At 35.1% G+C, this 18,938-nt stretch overlaps 1 protein-coding gene across 2 annotated transcripts in view; it reads left to right on the top strand.

Moving 5' to 3' along the window:
- Window positions 1-3,422, top strand: part of LOC117113501 (sprouty-related, EVH1 domain-containing protein 2-like) — a 39,312-nt gene extending 35,890 nt beyond the window's left edge. For both annotated transcript variants that reach the window (XM_033256854.1, XM_033256860.1), the window contains one exon: window positions 192-3,422. In XM_033256854.1, coding sequence (XP_033112745.1) covers window positions 192-965 — 774 coding nt within the window. In that variant the 3' untranslated portion in view covers window positions 966-3,422. The remainder of the gene's footprint in view (window positions 1-191) is intronic.
- Window positions 3,423-18,938: the final 15,516 nt, after the last annotated feature.

Genomic DNA, 18,938 nt, shown 5'->3' on the forward strand with positions numbered 1-18,938 from the left:
ATAAATTGTTTTTTCAAAAATACTGTAATGTTTATATGTAAAACGTTATGATATCATTGATTTATATAAGTACCTGCATTATTGTTGTTGTTGTTGTTGTTGTTGTTGTTGTTGTTATTTTTATTATTATTTTATTAATGTTTAATATTTTTGTTTAAACCCAATTTTACTTTCAATCTTCTTTTCCACAGCCTGTTGAACCTTTGTTATCACCAAGTCCCATCCATGACTACCAAAATACACCACCACTATTTGCGTCACGTCCATTGGACAGTTACACAAGTACACTAAAAAATGTTATTACGCAACCTCCTCGCAGTGACGGTAACCAGTACGAATATTTACATAGAGTGCATTATCTGCCAAGGCGGATGGTCAAGAAAGAGGTATGGGTCAAAAGTCACCCCGAATGGCAGTCAGTACGTGATCAGCCATGTAAAGTTTCAAGTGGACCAAAGGATTCTTATGTACAATTTGTCAAAAATTGTCCAAGTAGACATGACTACAGTTACCCAACCTTGAATACATCAAAGTTTAGTGAAAGGCATCCTATTGCAACACAACCAAAAAACTCATTACCACCGTTATTGCCAGATAAAAACTTCAAAGTTGACCCCAAAGTTCGACAAGAACGATGTGTCCATTGTTTGAATGTGTTTGATCCACGTCAAAATCGAAGAGGACAGTGTCAATATGCCCCGGACAGTACGTTGCACTGTATAGAGAAGTTGACATGTTATTGCCTTGCTGAAGGCTTGCAGTATCACTGCTGCTCCGACGGGGAAAATGACTATAGCGAAGGCTGTTCATGTGATCCGAGGCAAGATGGATTTTGTAAAAAATGGACTGCCCTTTCGGCAATATCACTATGCCTACCTTGTCTCTTCTGTTATCTACCGCTGAGGGCGTGCCATAAGGTTGGTGTAAAATGTGGTGTATGTGGAGGCAAGCATGTAGCTGTATGACAAAATATGCAAACAAATATGTAGATATAATCAGGGAGCTAAACAGAAGGATTTGACAGTTTGAGAAAGATGTCTCATTAAGTATTTCATGAATTGTCTACTTATTGGTTCTGCTTACAACTGTACCTGGAGACAGGATTGAATCACAACATCCTAATTATGGCTGACTTTATTGGATGAGGTACTGCCATTGACTGAATTCCCATCATCTGAGTATGTTTGTGTGTGCGCGAGTGCCTGTGTCTCTAAGTTTGTGAGTGTGTGCATGTGGGTATGTTTGTTCCTACATTAATTAAAAAAAATACCATTGTGTACAAGAGTATGTGAATATTGGATGCAAGGTTTTAGTTACAATGTTGTTGCACTTGTATTACAACTGTAATTAGTGGTTGAAACTATCATAATAAGCAAATATTTTAGATTTTATCATGTATTTATCCTTCTGCAGGTTAAAAGTTGGGTTAAGGACACAGAAGTATTCTCTTTGAGATTGAAATTTTATTGAGGTGTTTCTACAAAAAAAAAAGAAATTAAATTTAACTGAATCAATTATTATAAATTGTATTAATGTTAATAATATCTTTGTTTAGTCTATCCAAATGTAATGCTTTAAGTACTGAATGCTATGGAGGCCCTCTTGTGTCGGGTCACCTCCATTGTAGGTCTTCCAGGTTTTTGATTGCATTTTGGCCCTCAGTGACCGTTCAACACATGAATGATATTATCATTCTTATAATATATAGTATACATATTATTTGTTTCTTTAGGTAGATTAGAATATCACTTATTACCATAATTTAAAAATTAAATTTCTAGATATAAATTACTGAATTAAGCAAACAGAGCTTGTGGCAAAATTGCAGTAATTTTAATTGTTTATAATTTCTTGGATTTCCAGATACATTATGTGCTGTTCCTACCAAGTCATTTCTTATGTAATTCTTAAAGGAATTGGCCAGCTATTTGAAGCCATGTTGAAGGCCACACACAACTTTGGCTTCCCTTCAACTTTCCGTCATGCCTTATTTAGTTATCATGTAGAAACTAAGTTATCAAAAACCTAGGCTGACTCATTAGCTTAGTGCCTTTTACAAAAGCATTAGTTTCCTCAGTTGAAACGTAATCAAAGTTTCCACACTGAATTCCACACCTTCAGTGATTTGTGCCTCTTAATGAACAGACAAACCAAGACTGCATAGGAAACACCATTGTCGATTCCTCATTTGTGAAGGCTGTAAAAGTATTCAACAGATAAATACACATACTGTAGTGCATAGTACCTATTATATGAATATACCTACATTTGCATATAAATATGTTAATGTGCTTCCATCCATGTGCATGCATATGTATGTGCACATGTGTGTTGTATACAGATACACATTCCTGTGCAGAGAGTTCCAAGTTGAAGCAAGCATGTCTACTTGCTTGCTTACAGTACATGCATCATACTACTCATGCATACTTATATAAATGCATCACTCTACATACAATATGTTTTATAAATACTACACGCCAATGCCATATATCTACATAATTATATATGGTGTAATACATAGAATCAGCATGGATGCCGCCATGCACACATATGGAACTAAGAAAGATCTGGAATGCAAACCTATGCAATGATATCTGGAAAACAGATCTCAATTTTATGATTTAGTGCATATTGCATTGTGTATGTATGTACATACATAACTGCTACCAAATACTGCCATGTATTCAGCACACAGACTCCATTATGATATGTTTAGCTAGTGTAGGACAGGCTTCAGATTTGTTGAGCTTTACACTATATCATGCCAAAGAACCAATATAAACTGTAGTGTCAACGAATGCCCTGAAATATATACATGTAGTAGGAAGAGTTTAGTGAACTTTCATTATTGTTGGAAAATAGATTTGGAGTTTAGATATGAAATTTTGAGATATCTTTGATGCATGGGACAACTCAAGGAATTGATTTTTTCAGTGTTTTTATTTGTATACAGTAGAATTGTTTGTCATTTATTATACCTATGTTGGCATTTTTGTGTAGTCCAAATTAGCCATTATATTTGATATGCCAACAAGTCTTTCTAACCTGAAAAATCAGGTTCTATTCAACATTTGGGATTGTTTTTATTTTCCAAATCTCTAGTTTGATTTTCTTTTTTCCCCTCTAAATGTTCCAAACAAACAGTAAATCTGAAAATACAGTAGAATATTGTTCAAAGATACAGTATATATGTTATAGTGGACCGGTTTATTTATTTGTTTAAATATGCATAAAGAAATATTGACACCTCTTTTCCATGCTTCATCCAAAAGTTAGACATTGACACGGTGCTTCGGTTATGTGATTTTTAATGGGTTATAAACTTCAAGATGACAGTCTAGGTCTACTACTACTACTACTGACTAGATGCCTATGTCAAGTTTTATGCCTATTTTTTAAAATATGTATGATAGGTGCATATATATTGATGACATTTTATGCTGTCTCTTATACACATCTAGATGTGTATAAGAGACAGATCCCAAATTGTATGCTTCAAGGGCAAAGACAGTAGAACTACTCGTATGAAATATGAGTCTACACAATCATAGTATGGTACGTAGTATGCAGTTAAAAGTACAAAGTTTATTCTTTATCGTATATTCAAAGCTTATAGTATTTTTATGACTCTATGATATTTAGTTATAAGTAGAAAATTATTTTTATGCAAGAAAATCTCTACTTAAATGCTTACAGAATAGTTACGTTCAGACAAATACAAAGTAAGCTTGAAGTAAAGTCATTTAAGTAGAAGTCAACCAGTCGTAAGCCCTGGGTAGTGCCTGTAAAGGCACTCTATATTGAGCTACTTCTGGCTTGCTTCAGACAATTTTGTGTACTCCTAAAAGTCCTACCTTGGGTGCTACTGTGCATATCAAGGTATGTAAAGAGTGTTCACCAAATTCTCACTATTACACAATTAAATGTGACCTTAGTTATAACCTCGGTTAATTACCTACAAATGAGTGCCAAAAATCATTTTTCTGTGTGTAAATGTGTTTAGCTAAAATCTTTACATAATTGTTATAAAATATCTCCAAAAATATTAGTTTGTGTTTGTGTTTGCTTATCTCTTCGGAAGTAGTGCATAATTGCTTTTAATCTTCAAAATAGCTTTGAAGTAATTATCACTTTTGCCCTGCATAAACATCACTTGGATGAAGTAACATGTGCGTATTATTATACATCTGCATACTTTGTCTTACGACAGAAGACCGTCTAAACAGCCTATTGTTGATTTGTTTTTTGTAGATGCTGATAGATTTGGGATTTATTTTCTTTTGTTATTAAACTTGAAATGATGGGAATGACAAGGTATTGCTATTCTTGTAGTTTGTAAAAATGCTCTCTATTTGAAATATTTACCAATCTCAGTGTATTAGTCATTAGTTCATTAGCTTTGTTCTGATATAAGAAAATGACAGAACCATATGCTACTATATTTTCTTGCCTTGCCTTTTTTTTTTAGTTTTGAAGAGATTTTGAACAGGAGATATTGAGTACTGTATATTAGAATGTATTTTCATTTCTAAATTATTGTTCAAAGGATATTTACTTTAAAACAAATGTCTTTCGTTTGGGTACATGAATATATAGACAGACTTCATAAATTACATTCATGTAGGAGATTTTCATCAGTAGGTTCCACTTTTTCTTCCATATTGTCTGAAATTGTTTTTCTTCTGCTTGTTAACAAAGAAGGAAAGTGGAAAAAATAGTCTAATATTGAATTTGTATGTTTTATCAAAATAATTTTTGCAAAATAATAGAAGAAATGAGTTATTGTGTGTATAATACAGAAGTTCCTTTGTTTGGAAGATGTGATTTATTATGGCACTGATATTAAATAGTATGTTGTGTTTGGGGTTACATATGGTGTGATGCAACTCTTTCCTGACTGCAACCACAAATGTGAATGCCAAATAATGAATTCATCACACTCGTCATCATACGGTAGTAGTAAAGCCAAAACCAAATTGTTTTTTTCTATCTGGTAGCAAAAATGTAGAGCTCAACATGATCAAAATTATTATATTTAAATGGTTTTTTTTCTAATAATTTGTGCTCAATCTTTTTTGTGTTGAAACTTTGTAGAATATTGGTTTTCTTGTTCGCTAACTTTCCATTATCGGACGCCCCGGAGAGAGAAATAAGGACTACGGAGTGTGTTTGGTGTGCGTTTGTTACATGTACTGCATAGAATATGTAAATATTATGTATATAGATTATGTGGATATGTACAGACATTTAATTTTGTAGTAAAATGAATACAAAGAAATGATACAATTCCGACAGGGTTTTACGACGACGAGTGTTGCATAGAGTTTGGCGAGGAGATCAACTGTGCCTTGATTGTTGACTGTTAATGCAAGTTGTACCTACAACTATTTATAGTTTTCAAGTTCTTTTTTATTTGTTTTATTTTTTGCCATTATTAAATCTTTTTTTGCATATTTGTATTCAATTAAAGTAAGAAAATTTGAAAGGTGCCTTTTTTTTTTGTTGGATTGATTAAGAATACCTATCTTTTATTTATTTATGAGTATTATCTGTTGCATTCTTTCTCTTTGAAAATGAAATTGGGTGTTTTGGTATTTGATAACTAAACCATCTTAGTAGGTCTATACTAAGATACATTCTTTAAGGAGAAGTTTTATATAATTTGAAAACTGATTTAGCATACTCAGTTACGTAATAATATGTCATTTTTTTAATGAGAAATGATGTACCTGATTATGCTAAATCAGTTCTCAAATTATATAAAATTAGTAAACTTCTTTAAATTTTCAAATATTCTTGATCTTCTTGGTAATTAGTAATATATATAATTTTGTTATTCTGAACGAATCAATTCTATGGAAATATTCAATGACATGTATTCTTTTAAGGAAAAACAAAGTATTTATTTATTCATTCGCTGTTAAAAGTAAATTATCTTGACAAGAAATAAATATATCATTTTTTTTTTATATTGTAAAGTTTAACACAATGTTAGAAAGTGTTACCTCTGCTGATATATTAATAACTTGGTGATTTTGGGTTTTCCCATTAAACCTCCAATAACCATATGAATTTTGTTAGAACTGTATATGTATAAACAGTACATCTAATACAGTTTTGGTGTATATGGGCCATGTTCCAGAGTGTTGTACGATATCATATGTGGTGACAATGATTACTCGGTGTGATGTGTTATCATTATCAATACTCATATTAAAATTAATTATCATTCATTGAAATAATTACAATTTCTATATCATCATAATTATTTTAATATTAAATGATTTTGTTATATTGTCACATAATGATGGTTATCATTATTAATAGCATTATATATTGATATTATTTTGATGACATTTTATGTTATTAGATGAAATATTGATTATGAATACCATTTGTTATGGTTTGTTTTATTTGTTATACCTATATTCATATTATTTTTAATCTTATATAGACTTGTAAAAATCGACTTGAGTTTCAATACATTATCATCTTGTTATGTTTATGATAATATAGCCCATCGCTGTTTGTACCAGTAAGACTATTTAAATAAGTTATTGATAACTACGCATGGAAATTATGTTTCTTGTGTTTCATTTCTTTGTTTTTAATGTCTGTAGCTCTGTCCTCACTATCAGATTTTATTTGACAAAAAACTGTTGTATGCCCATATATAGGCCTGATGTGCCTATATAGGGTCGTGATGTGATGTCACATGACCATATTTAGGCATGTCACATGTTTTCATGGGGACAGGGCTTAAAAATACTGCATACTCACTGCACACACTCATCTGTTGTTCATACAGTTCATTCACTAAACATTTTATGCAGTAATACTTTGACATATAATCAAAGTAATTAACATAGTGAATGACCAAGGTTGAAACCTGCTGACTCATCCAGATCCAGAACTGCACAGTAGCAGGTTCAAAGGGAGGTGAGGGGGAGGGGGTATTTTCAAAATATAAAATAAAAAGTAATTCAAATTTCAGGCTTAGAGTGCCACTTCAGGCCATCTGGAGTGCCATAATCATACAATTTTCATGGTTTTCCCAAATATGGTGGGGCTGAAAGGTCCTTGGATCATATATGAAAGTCTCTCTGGGCACTGCCTAATACAAATTCCTCATTTTGCCCAGCTACGCAACACGAGCTATTTTGATGCAGTCTGCAGGCCCTCAACCTATAGGGGCTCAAAGGGCCCCCTACCCATATGGTCCTCGATCTAGCACCCATCCAAAAGAGTTTTGTTGGTACGTAATAGCAAAATGTGTCTCTGTCATCTACTGTATGATGTATTATATCTAGTGGCAGATTAAAGGGGGCTATGCTGTCACGGGCCTCCTAAATTTGTCGAATTTTGGGGGAAAAAGGAATGGAGGATATGAAAGAAAGTTATATTCAAGTTTTAACACTGTGAGTGCCATTTCGAGGCATCTAGAGATGCCACAAACAAATTTTCTTACCTCAGCCAAACCATTGCAAGTTTCTGGGTCTGCCACAGACACCATTTATTTTGTTGTTAAAACCATTAATATAATGACAAACATGTTTAAAAAAGGAGCAAATTTAAAATCTCGACGGAATTGGCAACCGGGACTCAAAAATGGTCCCAGAGTCTCAGAAAGCCACAGGGCCCCCGGCCTCATCGGTACACCTCTGGATTCACTACTGTAACAAATTCTCCCTCCCCCACCCCCTTCTATTTAAAAGTCTGTCACTGATATCATTTATTTTGTTAAAAAACATTAATGCAATGACAGACAAACATGATTAAACATGATCTATAATCTCACAATAGAATTGTCGACCGGAACTCCAAAATTGCCCCAGTCTCAGAGAGCCACAAGGCCCCGGCCCCATCGTTAAACCACTGGATTCACTACCGTACTGTAACAAATTCTACACCACCCCCATTTCAAATTCCTGGGTCTGCCGCTGATATCATTTATTTTGTTGTTAAAACTATTGCTGTAATACAATGACAAACATGATGTAAAAAGTGGTATATCTAAAATCTCACAATGGAATTTGCGACCGGGACTCCAAAAGGGCCCCCAGTCTCGGAGAGCCACAGGGCCCCGCCCCATCGTTACTCCACTAGATTCACCACTGTAACAAATGTACATAATGAAAATGTGGGGTACAAAGCATGCCTGCAATACTGAAGTTTTCTACACACTTGCTTGCAAGCAGTTATTCAACTACAATCTCATTCTTCCCATTTGTGAAAAAGTTTACCTGTGTTTTGGTACTCCCACTGCTCCCCAGAGCCAGCCAGTATGTGCCCAGACAGTGGTGGAGATTTATGGTGGTTTGTGGGTTAGGGAATGTCCTCCATACCAAAATATGAGTTTTGTCATTTCAGATCTTAGTGGGTCAGTTCACAGAAACATAATCATACTTTTTTTTATTTTAAATGCAAGTTGAGTCGGTCAAAAAAGAATAAGAAAGGATCAACAATCTACAGTCAAGTGAATCCCTCTAAAAATTGCCAGGTAACTGGCTGTAATTAGCGTTGTAGCGTTGCTCTAGGGTTTACATAACGCATCCAAGTTGCTCTAAAGTGAACCAGGATTTAAGAGGTGTGATGCACTTTTTCATAGTACTGCACGTTTGTTTGTGGTTCCGTTTCAAAAAACATCTTCAAGAGAACGCCAACACGAGCCTATGCAATGATGCTGCAGTGGTGGTGCAAGAAATGTTATTGTCTGTAATACAATAAAATATAAACAGAAAATTGAATTCCTCGGCAAGATTTAAAAGTTCAAAAAATAAATTTACATAAACACCACACGAGTCTCGATATCACCCTCAGCATTACCATTGACGTTCTACTCTCGCGTTAGTTTCCATGTTGTTTTTTTTTTCTTCATATTTTTTATTGCCCTTTCCTGCTTTAGCAGAAAAATCCATTGTTTTTGTTCTATTTTTTCTTCTATCTCGCTTACCTATGTTCATATAGACCTACAAGGTGTTTCTGATCGGCACTATGGTCAAGGACCATCATAATGTGCATAGTAAAATATGACTCATTTACATATTTTGGATATTAATAAACGGGTATTTAAACTTTTATGCTAATGCGATCTACGTTTTCTAAAGCTTTTCAAACTAGCTACAGCTATGAAGCTAGGCGAAATTTTATAACATTACACAGTGTGGCACAAGGTAGACAAACAAAAAAAGGCAGTGACTTTCACAGTGTCGGGTTCTGTAGCGTAATACTAAGAACTCTGAACATCAGGCTTGCTTTTAAGACTGCAGTCATAGTTCAAGTTTCAGTGACGTCGAGTTGGTCTTTACGTTAATTCTAATTTTAATTTTCTCATGGCAATGAGGAAAAGCCCTATGTTCTGTTTCATAACATGTCTAGTTGGCTTTTCCCAGCAGTAGCTGGAAAAGCCATTGTTTTTGTTCTGTTTTTGGCTTTTGGCTTTTCCCACTGGAAAAGCCATAGTTTTTATTCTGTTTTTTTGGCTTTTTCCAGCAGAAGCTGGAAAAGCCATAGTTTTTATTCTGTTTTTTTGGCTTTTTCCAGCAGAAGCTGGAAAAGCCATTGTTTTTGTTCTGATTTTATTTTTCTTCTTTTTTCTTCTATATCGTTTTTCCTATCTTTTTGTGCTGGGTTATTCCGTCCGGCACTTTGGTCAATTTCCACGATTGGTTCTTGTCCAAACATTTTTTCAAACAGACCATATACAGGTAATATTATCAAAGATGTGCTTCTTCTTAATATTGAGTGTCAATCCAGAGTGGGTGTGGACGCGAGGACAAATTAAAATGGTTTAAGGGGAAACATCAAACACCAGATATTTATTTTACGCTCTGGAGTAGGGTGTGGATATGAGGAATTCAAATGAATCATCCCAGACAAGATATTAAAAAAATAACCGGATCAACTGATCTCAATAAAACTTTCGGGAAAAGTTTAACCAAGTTACAAGAAAGAAATTATTATGTTTTTGTGACGATCCAGTTTAGGGTGTAAATGTGAGGGTCGGACAACTTGGACCCCCTGTCGGCAAATTTTGGAACCAGCGCTGCTCGGAAAGAACCAAAAGTTGCCAGAAATCGAACCCCAGAAGGGTCTTATGTCAAAAAAAAGCTTCCAATACTTGCTTTTAGTTGATGCTCAATCATTGGGTTGATAATGTCGAGAAAATGATGGGCAATAACAAAGAAATTATTAATTACCTGACTAACACAGTGAGCACATAGTGGTAAATCTATGACACAAATGGAACTTGGCAAAACATCCACTCTTGGCAGCACCCTCTCTTAATTCTCGGAAGACTCAACCTTGAGGAACATGACAAGGCTAAAGATGGACATTTTCAAAAAAAATGTTTTGTTGTAGGCTGAGGCAGAATGAACAAACAGTTGTTTGACTACAACTTATAATTCAAAACAAGGGTTTTAGAGAACCGAAACATTGATCCAATTCTTATTTCAGAGTTTCGGTTTGAGGCCATTTTTAGAAGCTAAATATTGTAACTTAAACCAGATAAAGCACAACGTTAAAACCATGTAAATTCATGAGATACTGTAGCAGCAAAATCTGGTCACTTCGTTGGTGGAGTTGTAATGTCGAAAGGAAAGCACCTACATTAATAATACACCTTGCTTCAGCGAAGCCACTGAACAGTAGGCCTACTTTGATGTGACATGGATAAAGCAACATTTTTAATTAAGACAAAATGTTTTCATGACGTCAGTCTTGACGTCACACGAAATTGTTTTTAAAATCTATAATTAAGGAAATAATGAATACTGTTGTTAGCTAATATTCTTACTCCATTGTAATTATATTTGCTAATTTAATAGTAATGACATGACTAGCCACTTTGTTAACATTGCTAGTCATTTACCACTAATAGACCTCTTTGGGATAGGCCAGATTGCAGAATTCCACAATTTTTGAATTTCCTTGATTTACCGAATGCCAAGTTGCCGATCCAACAGTCCCATTTTGCCAAAACCCAGTTTGCCGATGTCAATTTATACACACAATAATTTAGCATTATATTATAATATTAAAACCTGTAATACACTAAAAATTACAAAAAAAAAAACTGTTTTGGGGATTTATGCACTACTGACGCGCGACGCTTAACGAAGCGGCAAGGTCAGTAATCTAATGTACAGTATTGTTTTTTTTAATACGTTAAGTTACACCGCAAGGATGTGTGTTATTGCTTTATTTTCGTTATAATGTTTGTATTATCTTATCAAGTTTGTGGAGGATAATAGGCATACGATATGTGACTGATGGTTTGATCATGGAGGAAATATATTAAGATATTATCTTAATATATTTCCTCCATGGTTTGATTAACATAAGAGATTTATATATACTGTAGGCAACTTTAACTGGAAAAACAATTAATTTGTATACGTTTGTATAATACTTACATTATACTGTACTTAATTTTACTTCTACTGTAATCAACCCAATCGGTAATTCAGTTGAGAATCCAGAATATCACAAAAATGTGCTTTTAGACCCTAATATTAGAGTGTTAATCAAAATAGTTGTACTGTGTTTGGGAGATAAATTAAAATTGTTGTTCCGTCGAACAACCGTGGCGTCGAAATACCGACGGGGATTTTCCCCTCAAATCATCACCACCCCCACCCCGCTGACGCCGCCGCTGGACTTAGATACGAAATTTTTTAGATGAAAAAAAGAAATCAGGTAAATCTCATCGAGATTGTGATCGTGAGTGAAATGGACCATGATCGGGATCACAGTTCGTGTGGCCCGTGTAAACAGCGCGTAATTAATCTACAGTCGTCGGCGCACTACTTCCGGTCTAGATTGTTTACCACAACTTGTCGGTGAGTAAAGGAAGTAAACATACGTCATCGGTTATCTACCGCATTTCAATCTCAATACATTTCTTATTGTTCCGGTTCGGTTAGTAAATTATTTCCGTGGCGACCTTTTACAATATGAGAGCAAATCGTTTCCAGAAATCGATTAAAACCAAACCAATATAGAAATTTATTATAGTATAATATGCCTACAAACAAAATGTAATATTTTGATAAAATAGAAAATATTGGTAGAAATTCTAATCGGGAGATGTTCACATCGAATTATTAAACAATAATATTTACATTCTTTTTCTTATTCTCATATCTTTATAATAATTTCTTTCTTATCTCTCACCCATAAAAGAGCGAAGGTAAAACCAAGTGCATAAAGATATAAGAATGATATGGAAAGGGGAAAAATCAAAACAAAGACAATGGCTTTTCCAACTACTGCTGGGAAAAGCCAATAATGCCCTCGTGGGTATTAAAGTAACCTGAAGTTAATAATCAGTACATCGGTGTGTGTTTTTTTTTTTGACTGATTCAACTTTCCCTAAAAAGTCCTTTCGAGAATGCTCGATGGTTTAATACCTTAACATTATTTCCTGGTCATGGATCAAACACATAGCGCATGCACTCGGCTTCTTTTTTTGGAGTAGGCCCTATTAAAAGAGATATTCGTGAGTTAAAACGTGGCATATTATCGTTTTAGTTTGCTAGTTTTAGGTGGTCTAGAACAATACCAGAAAAGTAGATATATCACCAACACACAACAGACGAGAACAAAAAAAATGCAAGGCAGTAAAGAAAAATCTGGAGGATTAGGAGCTATAGAAGAGGTTATTAACAGAAAATTTCTGAAGGAATAGATAGTATCAAAAGCAGGATTATTAAACACATAATTTAACCCCTTTCTGTTCATTTGTGCCATATATTTAGTTTCTTACTTGAAAGAGGTATTGTACCTAACAACCTCACTAAAATAGCCGACCAGGATTGTCCCAATACATGAAACTGGCGATAAAGCTATGTTTAGTAACTATAGACCTATATCTATGTTTCCTTCTTTATCCAGAATTCTTGAGAGTATTTTATATAACAGACTTTGTAGCTACTTAAAAAACATAAAATTATTCATAATTCATAATATCAAAAACAAAGCTCCACATATACGGCCGTTCTTAAATTAATAAAAGGGGAGTTTACAATAGGTATATATGTGGATCTTAGCAAAGCCTTTGATACGATTGATCACAACATTCTGCTTTAAAAACTAAAACATTATGGTGTCAGGGGTATTGCTTTAAGTAGGTTCAAAAGCTATGTCTGCGGAAGTCTAGTATGTGCAATATTGAGTATGGTGTACCCCAAGGTTCCATTATTGGACCTCTGTTATTCATACTAAATGTCAATGATATTTTCAACTGTTCTGAAATTTTGTCTCATTTTATTTGCTGATGACAAATATTTTATTATCTCACAAGAACTTAAATACTTTAATCAACCTTATAAATACTGAAAAAAATTAATGAATGGTTTAAATGCCTCTGTTGTTGAACATGGTAACAAAATCGGTTGTCCTGAAAATACCACGCCCCAACCCGTTGAAATTTGTACTTGTGAATTTGTGTTTTTATTTTTTTATGGTTAAACATTTTTACTTCTGTAAATCCAGGTCTTCATTTTACAAGCTCAGTGTTTCATGAAGGTTCTTTTCATGTTTTGTCCAGCTGTTAATATTTTGAAAATTTATTTGTAAATTAAAATTGTTTTGATTATGAATAAAGAATTTAATTTAATTGAAGACATTGTACTCCTGTCTGATACATCAAGCACAGAAACTGCTGCAAAGATTGAAACATCTGCAGCAGAAGTTGGCTTAAAGATGAATGCCGCTAAAACGAAACTGATGTCATACAACCACGGACAGGTGAGCATCAGGAAAACAATGGCACTGAACTTTAAGAAGTAAAGACCTTAAATACCTGGGAGCTTGGATGGAAAGCACAGACAAAGACATCAACTCCGCAACTGAGCAATATGAAGAGACTGTACCAAACTTACGAGTGGGAATCAACTCCTCCAAGCTTCGACTTTTTACTGCTACAGTGGAGTCTGTGCTCCTATTATGAATGTGAAGCTTAGACTGTCACACACAAAAACTGGTAAAGGAACTAAATTGATGCTATACGCTTTTTGAGAACTGTACTCAATGTCCACTGGAGGCACCATGTGACTAATGGTGACCTACCACGATTAGGCCATAGGATCAAAGCAAGAACAAGTGGTCGTTGTTCCAGGATCGAGGAGCCAGCATCCAAGTTAATTCACTGGATACAAAAGCATGGGGTAGGAAACCATGAAGACCTGCACTCACATATTATATTCTTAAAGTAGACACTGGACTGGAAGCAAATGACCTCAAGACTGCTATGGACAGAAACCTCTGGAAAGCCGGTTCGGGTATGACACCCGCCTAAATAAAATGAAAAATGTGGGTGTCTTACTGGACCATACGTCAATGATAATGTTAGAAGAGTGCTGTTTATTAGCAGGAGGGTCCTATCCCCCCCCCCCGCCTTTGAACTGGAGGTTTTTCCCCTCCCACGAAAGCTCATTGGCGTTACACCACTACCACTGCTATTATCTATATCATTGGCATTTTACTTCTATCTAAGGTCACACTTCATGTTTCACGTAAGTGAACAGTATAAACATTAATTACTTGAATACAGGGCCAGGACCTTAAAAAATTATAAAATACTAGGCTGCAGCTTTATATGTACAGGAAAGTAGATATTTATAGTCATAGCATATCATTATCCTTATGACATCATTTATATAGGTCTACGTCCATGTCATGTCATGAGTAAATATGAAAAGGCCGAATTATATCCACACAAAACAGTTTTCAAATAAACGTGACCATATAATGTATTAGTATATTCAATATATTCATTATATATAAAGGACCACATAATTTCAATCACATCATTCGTGTTTAGTGTTGGGCCTACATTAGGTTCAAGGCTATTTTAATAGTGCATCGCGTATTGGGGCATGCTCGCCAATTATAACGACTTTTGATATTTATGGCATGTCTAATTACTGGTAGTAACTGGGTAGGAAACCTCATTAAAGGATCGTGTAACCTTTACTTTGTGTGACCAATATTGAAAATCGATAGACTATATATTTTACTTAGTCAGATTCAGAACACCTGAGATGCTGATATAACAGTTATTAACATCATGCCTTTGTCGGCAGGTTTTGATGTCAGAATTTTCATATGACGTCAAGAAGTAAACTTATATATATTCATTTTTTGTAAGGTTGTTTTATTAGAATCTTGGGAAATAATTCTATAAGATCTATGTATTCTATTCATATTTCTTCTAAAAGTTTGAGCCAATTCATGTTTCATTGGAGAAAACCCCAAAACAACAACCCAACGTTAAAATGAAGAATTTTACTAAGAGGAATAGTTCGAATAAATTTTGGGGATTTTTTTTTATATCGCAGATTCCTCTTTTTGTTTACAATTTATTACCGCACGAGACGGTTTTAAACTGTGTTCTTATATACAAATTATCTTTGGAAATCCTATCTTGTCGATTAATATCATTAAAAAGAGGGCGTATCATATTGATCTAGTCTCTCTTTCACGCGTGCCGTGTGCGCATGCGTGAGTACTCGTGAAATTAATAAATTACAAACGGATTCGAACTTCCAACGGAACGAAAAGCAGTGACCTAGTTGGTGCGTCTGCATATTATACAGCAGGAGCTCGGGTTCCCCATCCAGATTTGAGATAATAATACTGTACACGACAGATAAAAAGCAACATAAGGCACAAAATCAATTTCATTTTTTTAACAATAATCAAAATTAAAAAAAAAAAAAAAAAAAAAAAGACAAAACATGTGTTGTTAAAACATGTGTTGTTAAAACAAAAAATGAATGGAAAGTAACAGGCAGGGTGCATGTGTTATTTAATGTTTGTAATGGTTTTTTTTTTTTATTGCCAAGGAACATTTCAGGCTGGTATTTGGGAATTAACGTGTGCAACATTGCGTGTCGAAAAATAGGCAGACCAGAATTTCAATATCAACAGCATGGCTTCCGATCGCATTACGCAAAATCTATAATTTAACAGATTTAATCAAATGTACTTCTGTAGCCAGTGGCTTGCATATTTCTTAACGCGTGTTAATCTCTTCAAGGTGGCGAGCTTCTTGGCCCGGGTAAATGTTTCCTGAGAAAGGAATTAGGTCTACATTTTGAGAACTGAAAACCTTAAATCCCATTATCGGAATGGTTTACAAACTGTTTTAGGTCTAGGTGACGAACGATGTGTGAATGATGAAACAAACATGTAAACGAGTCACTTATCAATAATTCTGTTTTGAAACAGGCCTAGCAGTCCTGCTAAAAGTCTGAGCTGTCCAAACTTTTAAACTTTACTGAAAATACTCACCTTCCCCCAGTCGCCTACTGTCACCATTGAAAATGTTCGAAGAAAATGACGCATAGATTAAAAACACCTGACTGACGCTGCGCGTCTTTAACTGCGGTGGTGGACCTTTTCTATTATCTATTTCTACCCATCCTGATACTCCTACTTTTGGAGTCCTTAGGAGGTCGGCTTTACCCACCAAAACCAGAATCAGACCCTCATATCACCTCAAGCCAGAAGATAATAGTCACCTCGTATCACCTTATTTTGCGAGCTGGCGCCCCCTCACCTAATAAACTCCTCTACTTCAGTGGTTTCCAACCTGGGGTTCGCAAAAAATAATTAGGGGTCCGCCAAGTCAAAGGGGTCCGCAGGGGGTCCACGAAAAATGTAGGGGTCTGCAAATATGTTGGCGGTCCGCTAGATTATTAGAACAATTTTTTCATGATTCCATTATTTTTTTGTTGTCTAATTTAGTGTGATCATGCCTTGACAAAAATGAAATACCTTTGACAGGCGTCACTTCGTTCACTGTAGATTGTTTTCCTTGGCATTATATTTTAATTCCAATGTTTTATTGTTAATCTGATAGAATCTTTTAAATTAGTTTTGTTTGTATTCTCTGTAAAGATGTTTAGTATTTTAAGGAGAGCTACTTGATAGTGGCAGGTAATGTACGTCTTGTTTCCATGTTTTCTCTTCCTTGTATTGCTTTTACCTGGATATTGAATACATTTTTAAAAATCAGGAGGGAGCCCTAAATTGGACAAAATTCAAATTAATTGGGGGATAACTGAATAGGCCTATTACATTCAAATTTTGAGTATGACTGTCATTTTCGGCCATCTACAAGTGCAATAAACATAAAAAATTCCTTATCTCAGTCCCAAACACTGCAAACAGGGTAGGGCTGAGGTAGAGTAAATCCCCTATCTGTAAAATTTACTGTGTGTACCCCTCCCCTCCTGTCTATGTCGAATTCCAAGACCCAAGATGTCGTAATTTGGCGAATCATCTTAATCTATACATAATCTTATTGGCGGAATATCATGAGTCGCCCTAATTATACACGTTAAAAATTAAATGGGTCTGACAGTGCCATTTCCGGTCATCTAGAAGTGGCATAGACAAAAAAAATCGTGTACTTCAGCCCAACCATGGTGAGGCTGAGGTGGTTTCTATTTCGAATTCCAGGATTCGCCACTGTTTAATCAAGGAAGTATAAAAATATGTTTATAGGCCTACCTCCTTGGTTTAATGATGTACTTTTGTGAATCATCTTCTATCTGTAGGCCTAATCTAACTGTTGAGATATGGACAATGAGTAGGCCTACTATTTGAACATGGGGGTTTTCGTGAAGACTTTGACATGTCCAGAGAGTGGTCCGCGAACGTAAAAAGGTTGGGGACCACTGTCTACTTCACCTCGCAACCGTCTCGCATCGCGTGCGGGACGGTCCAGCATTTCAAAGTCATTTTAAATGAAACACGCATTTTGCAGAAACACATGCATGTTCAGAAATATCACGCATTTAGCACAAGCCTATGCTTGTAAACGAATTATCACGAATTCGGGGGAAATGTATTTAAAATTAGAGGAAATTGGTTTTATTAAAATTATAAAAATGTACAGTATTTACGCGAGTACTTAATTAATCGGTATGCATCTTTTTTGTTTGAGTAATGAAATGTTTGTGTACATAGTTCGGGTGCTTAATTTGTACGTAGTCTTGTATGTATTGTACCCAGTATTGTCAACAAACACTTCCTGAAATCGTTTAAAAACAGCTTAAAAATTCTCATCGTCGGAGAGCGCCAGGGGAATTCACCTCCTGCCCCCTCTCACCAAGGATCCGCCCTAGACCCCGGCGGGGGCCCTGTCCACTCCCAGCCATCTGGTATAGTCATTTCAAATCTCTCAGGCTGATAACTATGCCTTCGGCGAGTTGGATGGCAGAGTGGGATACGGTAATTTGGCTCAAATGCACTTTAAAGAACCAACAAGTAGTAATAATAGTAATAATAATAATAATAATAATAATAATAATAATAATAATAATAATAATAATAATAATAATAATGATTAATAAAGCGCACATCTCCACCAATTGTGCTCAAGGCGTAGTGTTATTTTCACTACAAAATAAACAAAATCCATATTTATTCCCAGAATTTCGAACAGAATCCGTAAACCAATTATCCCATCGAGGCAGTGTTGCTCCCCATATAAGTATGCGCAGATACTCAAAGGCAATATGTTGAGCATCAGCATCTTCCACCCCAGCATAAGCCCCGGGCTCCATTACCGTGCACTGCAAAAGGAGCAACATTGCGTCGACAGAGAAAAGTGGTATCATGTTTTTTTTTTTGTAAATAATTTAAATTCTACAGAGGAACATCAAGGCTCTCTATACGCCTCGGTGAAGAGATGCAATTTTAAAGTTTTTTTAAACACATTTATAGATCTAATAATATATGTTTGACGGAGCAAGGCAAAGCGTTCCAAAGACGTGGAGCAGCAATACTAAAAACTCTATCCCCGTAAGAGTAATATGACTTTGGTTGATGTAGAAATAGTTTGTCACAAGAACGCAAGTTACGCCCAGGAATGTAAGGCCGAATCATATCAGCAGTCGGGAGTATTTGTTATGTGCAAG

This window comes from Anneissia japonica, unplaced genomic scaffold (assembly GCF_011630105.1).
Source record: "Anneissia japonica isolate Jap-2015-1 unplaced genomic scaffold, ASM1163010v1 scaffold287877_len585272_cov192, whole genome shotgun sequence".
NCBI lineage: Eukaryota > Metazoa > Echinodermata > Crinoidea > Comatulida > Comatulidae > Anneissia > Anneissia japonica.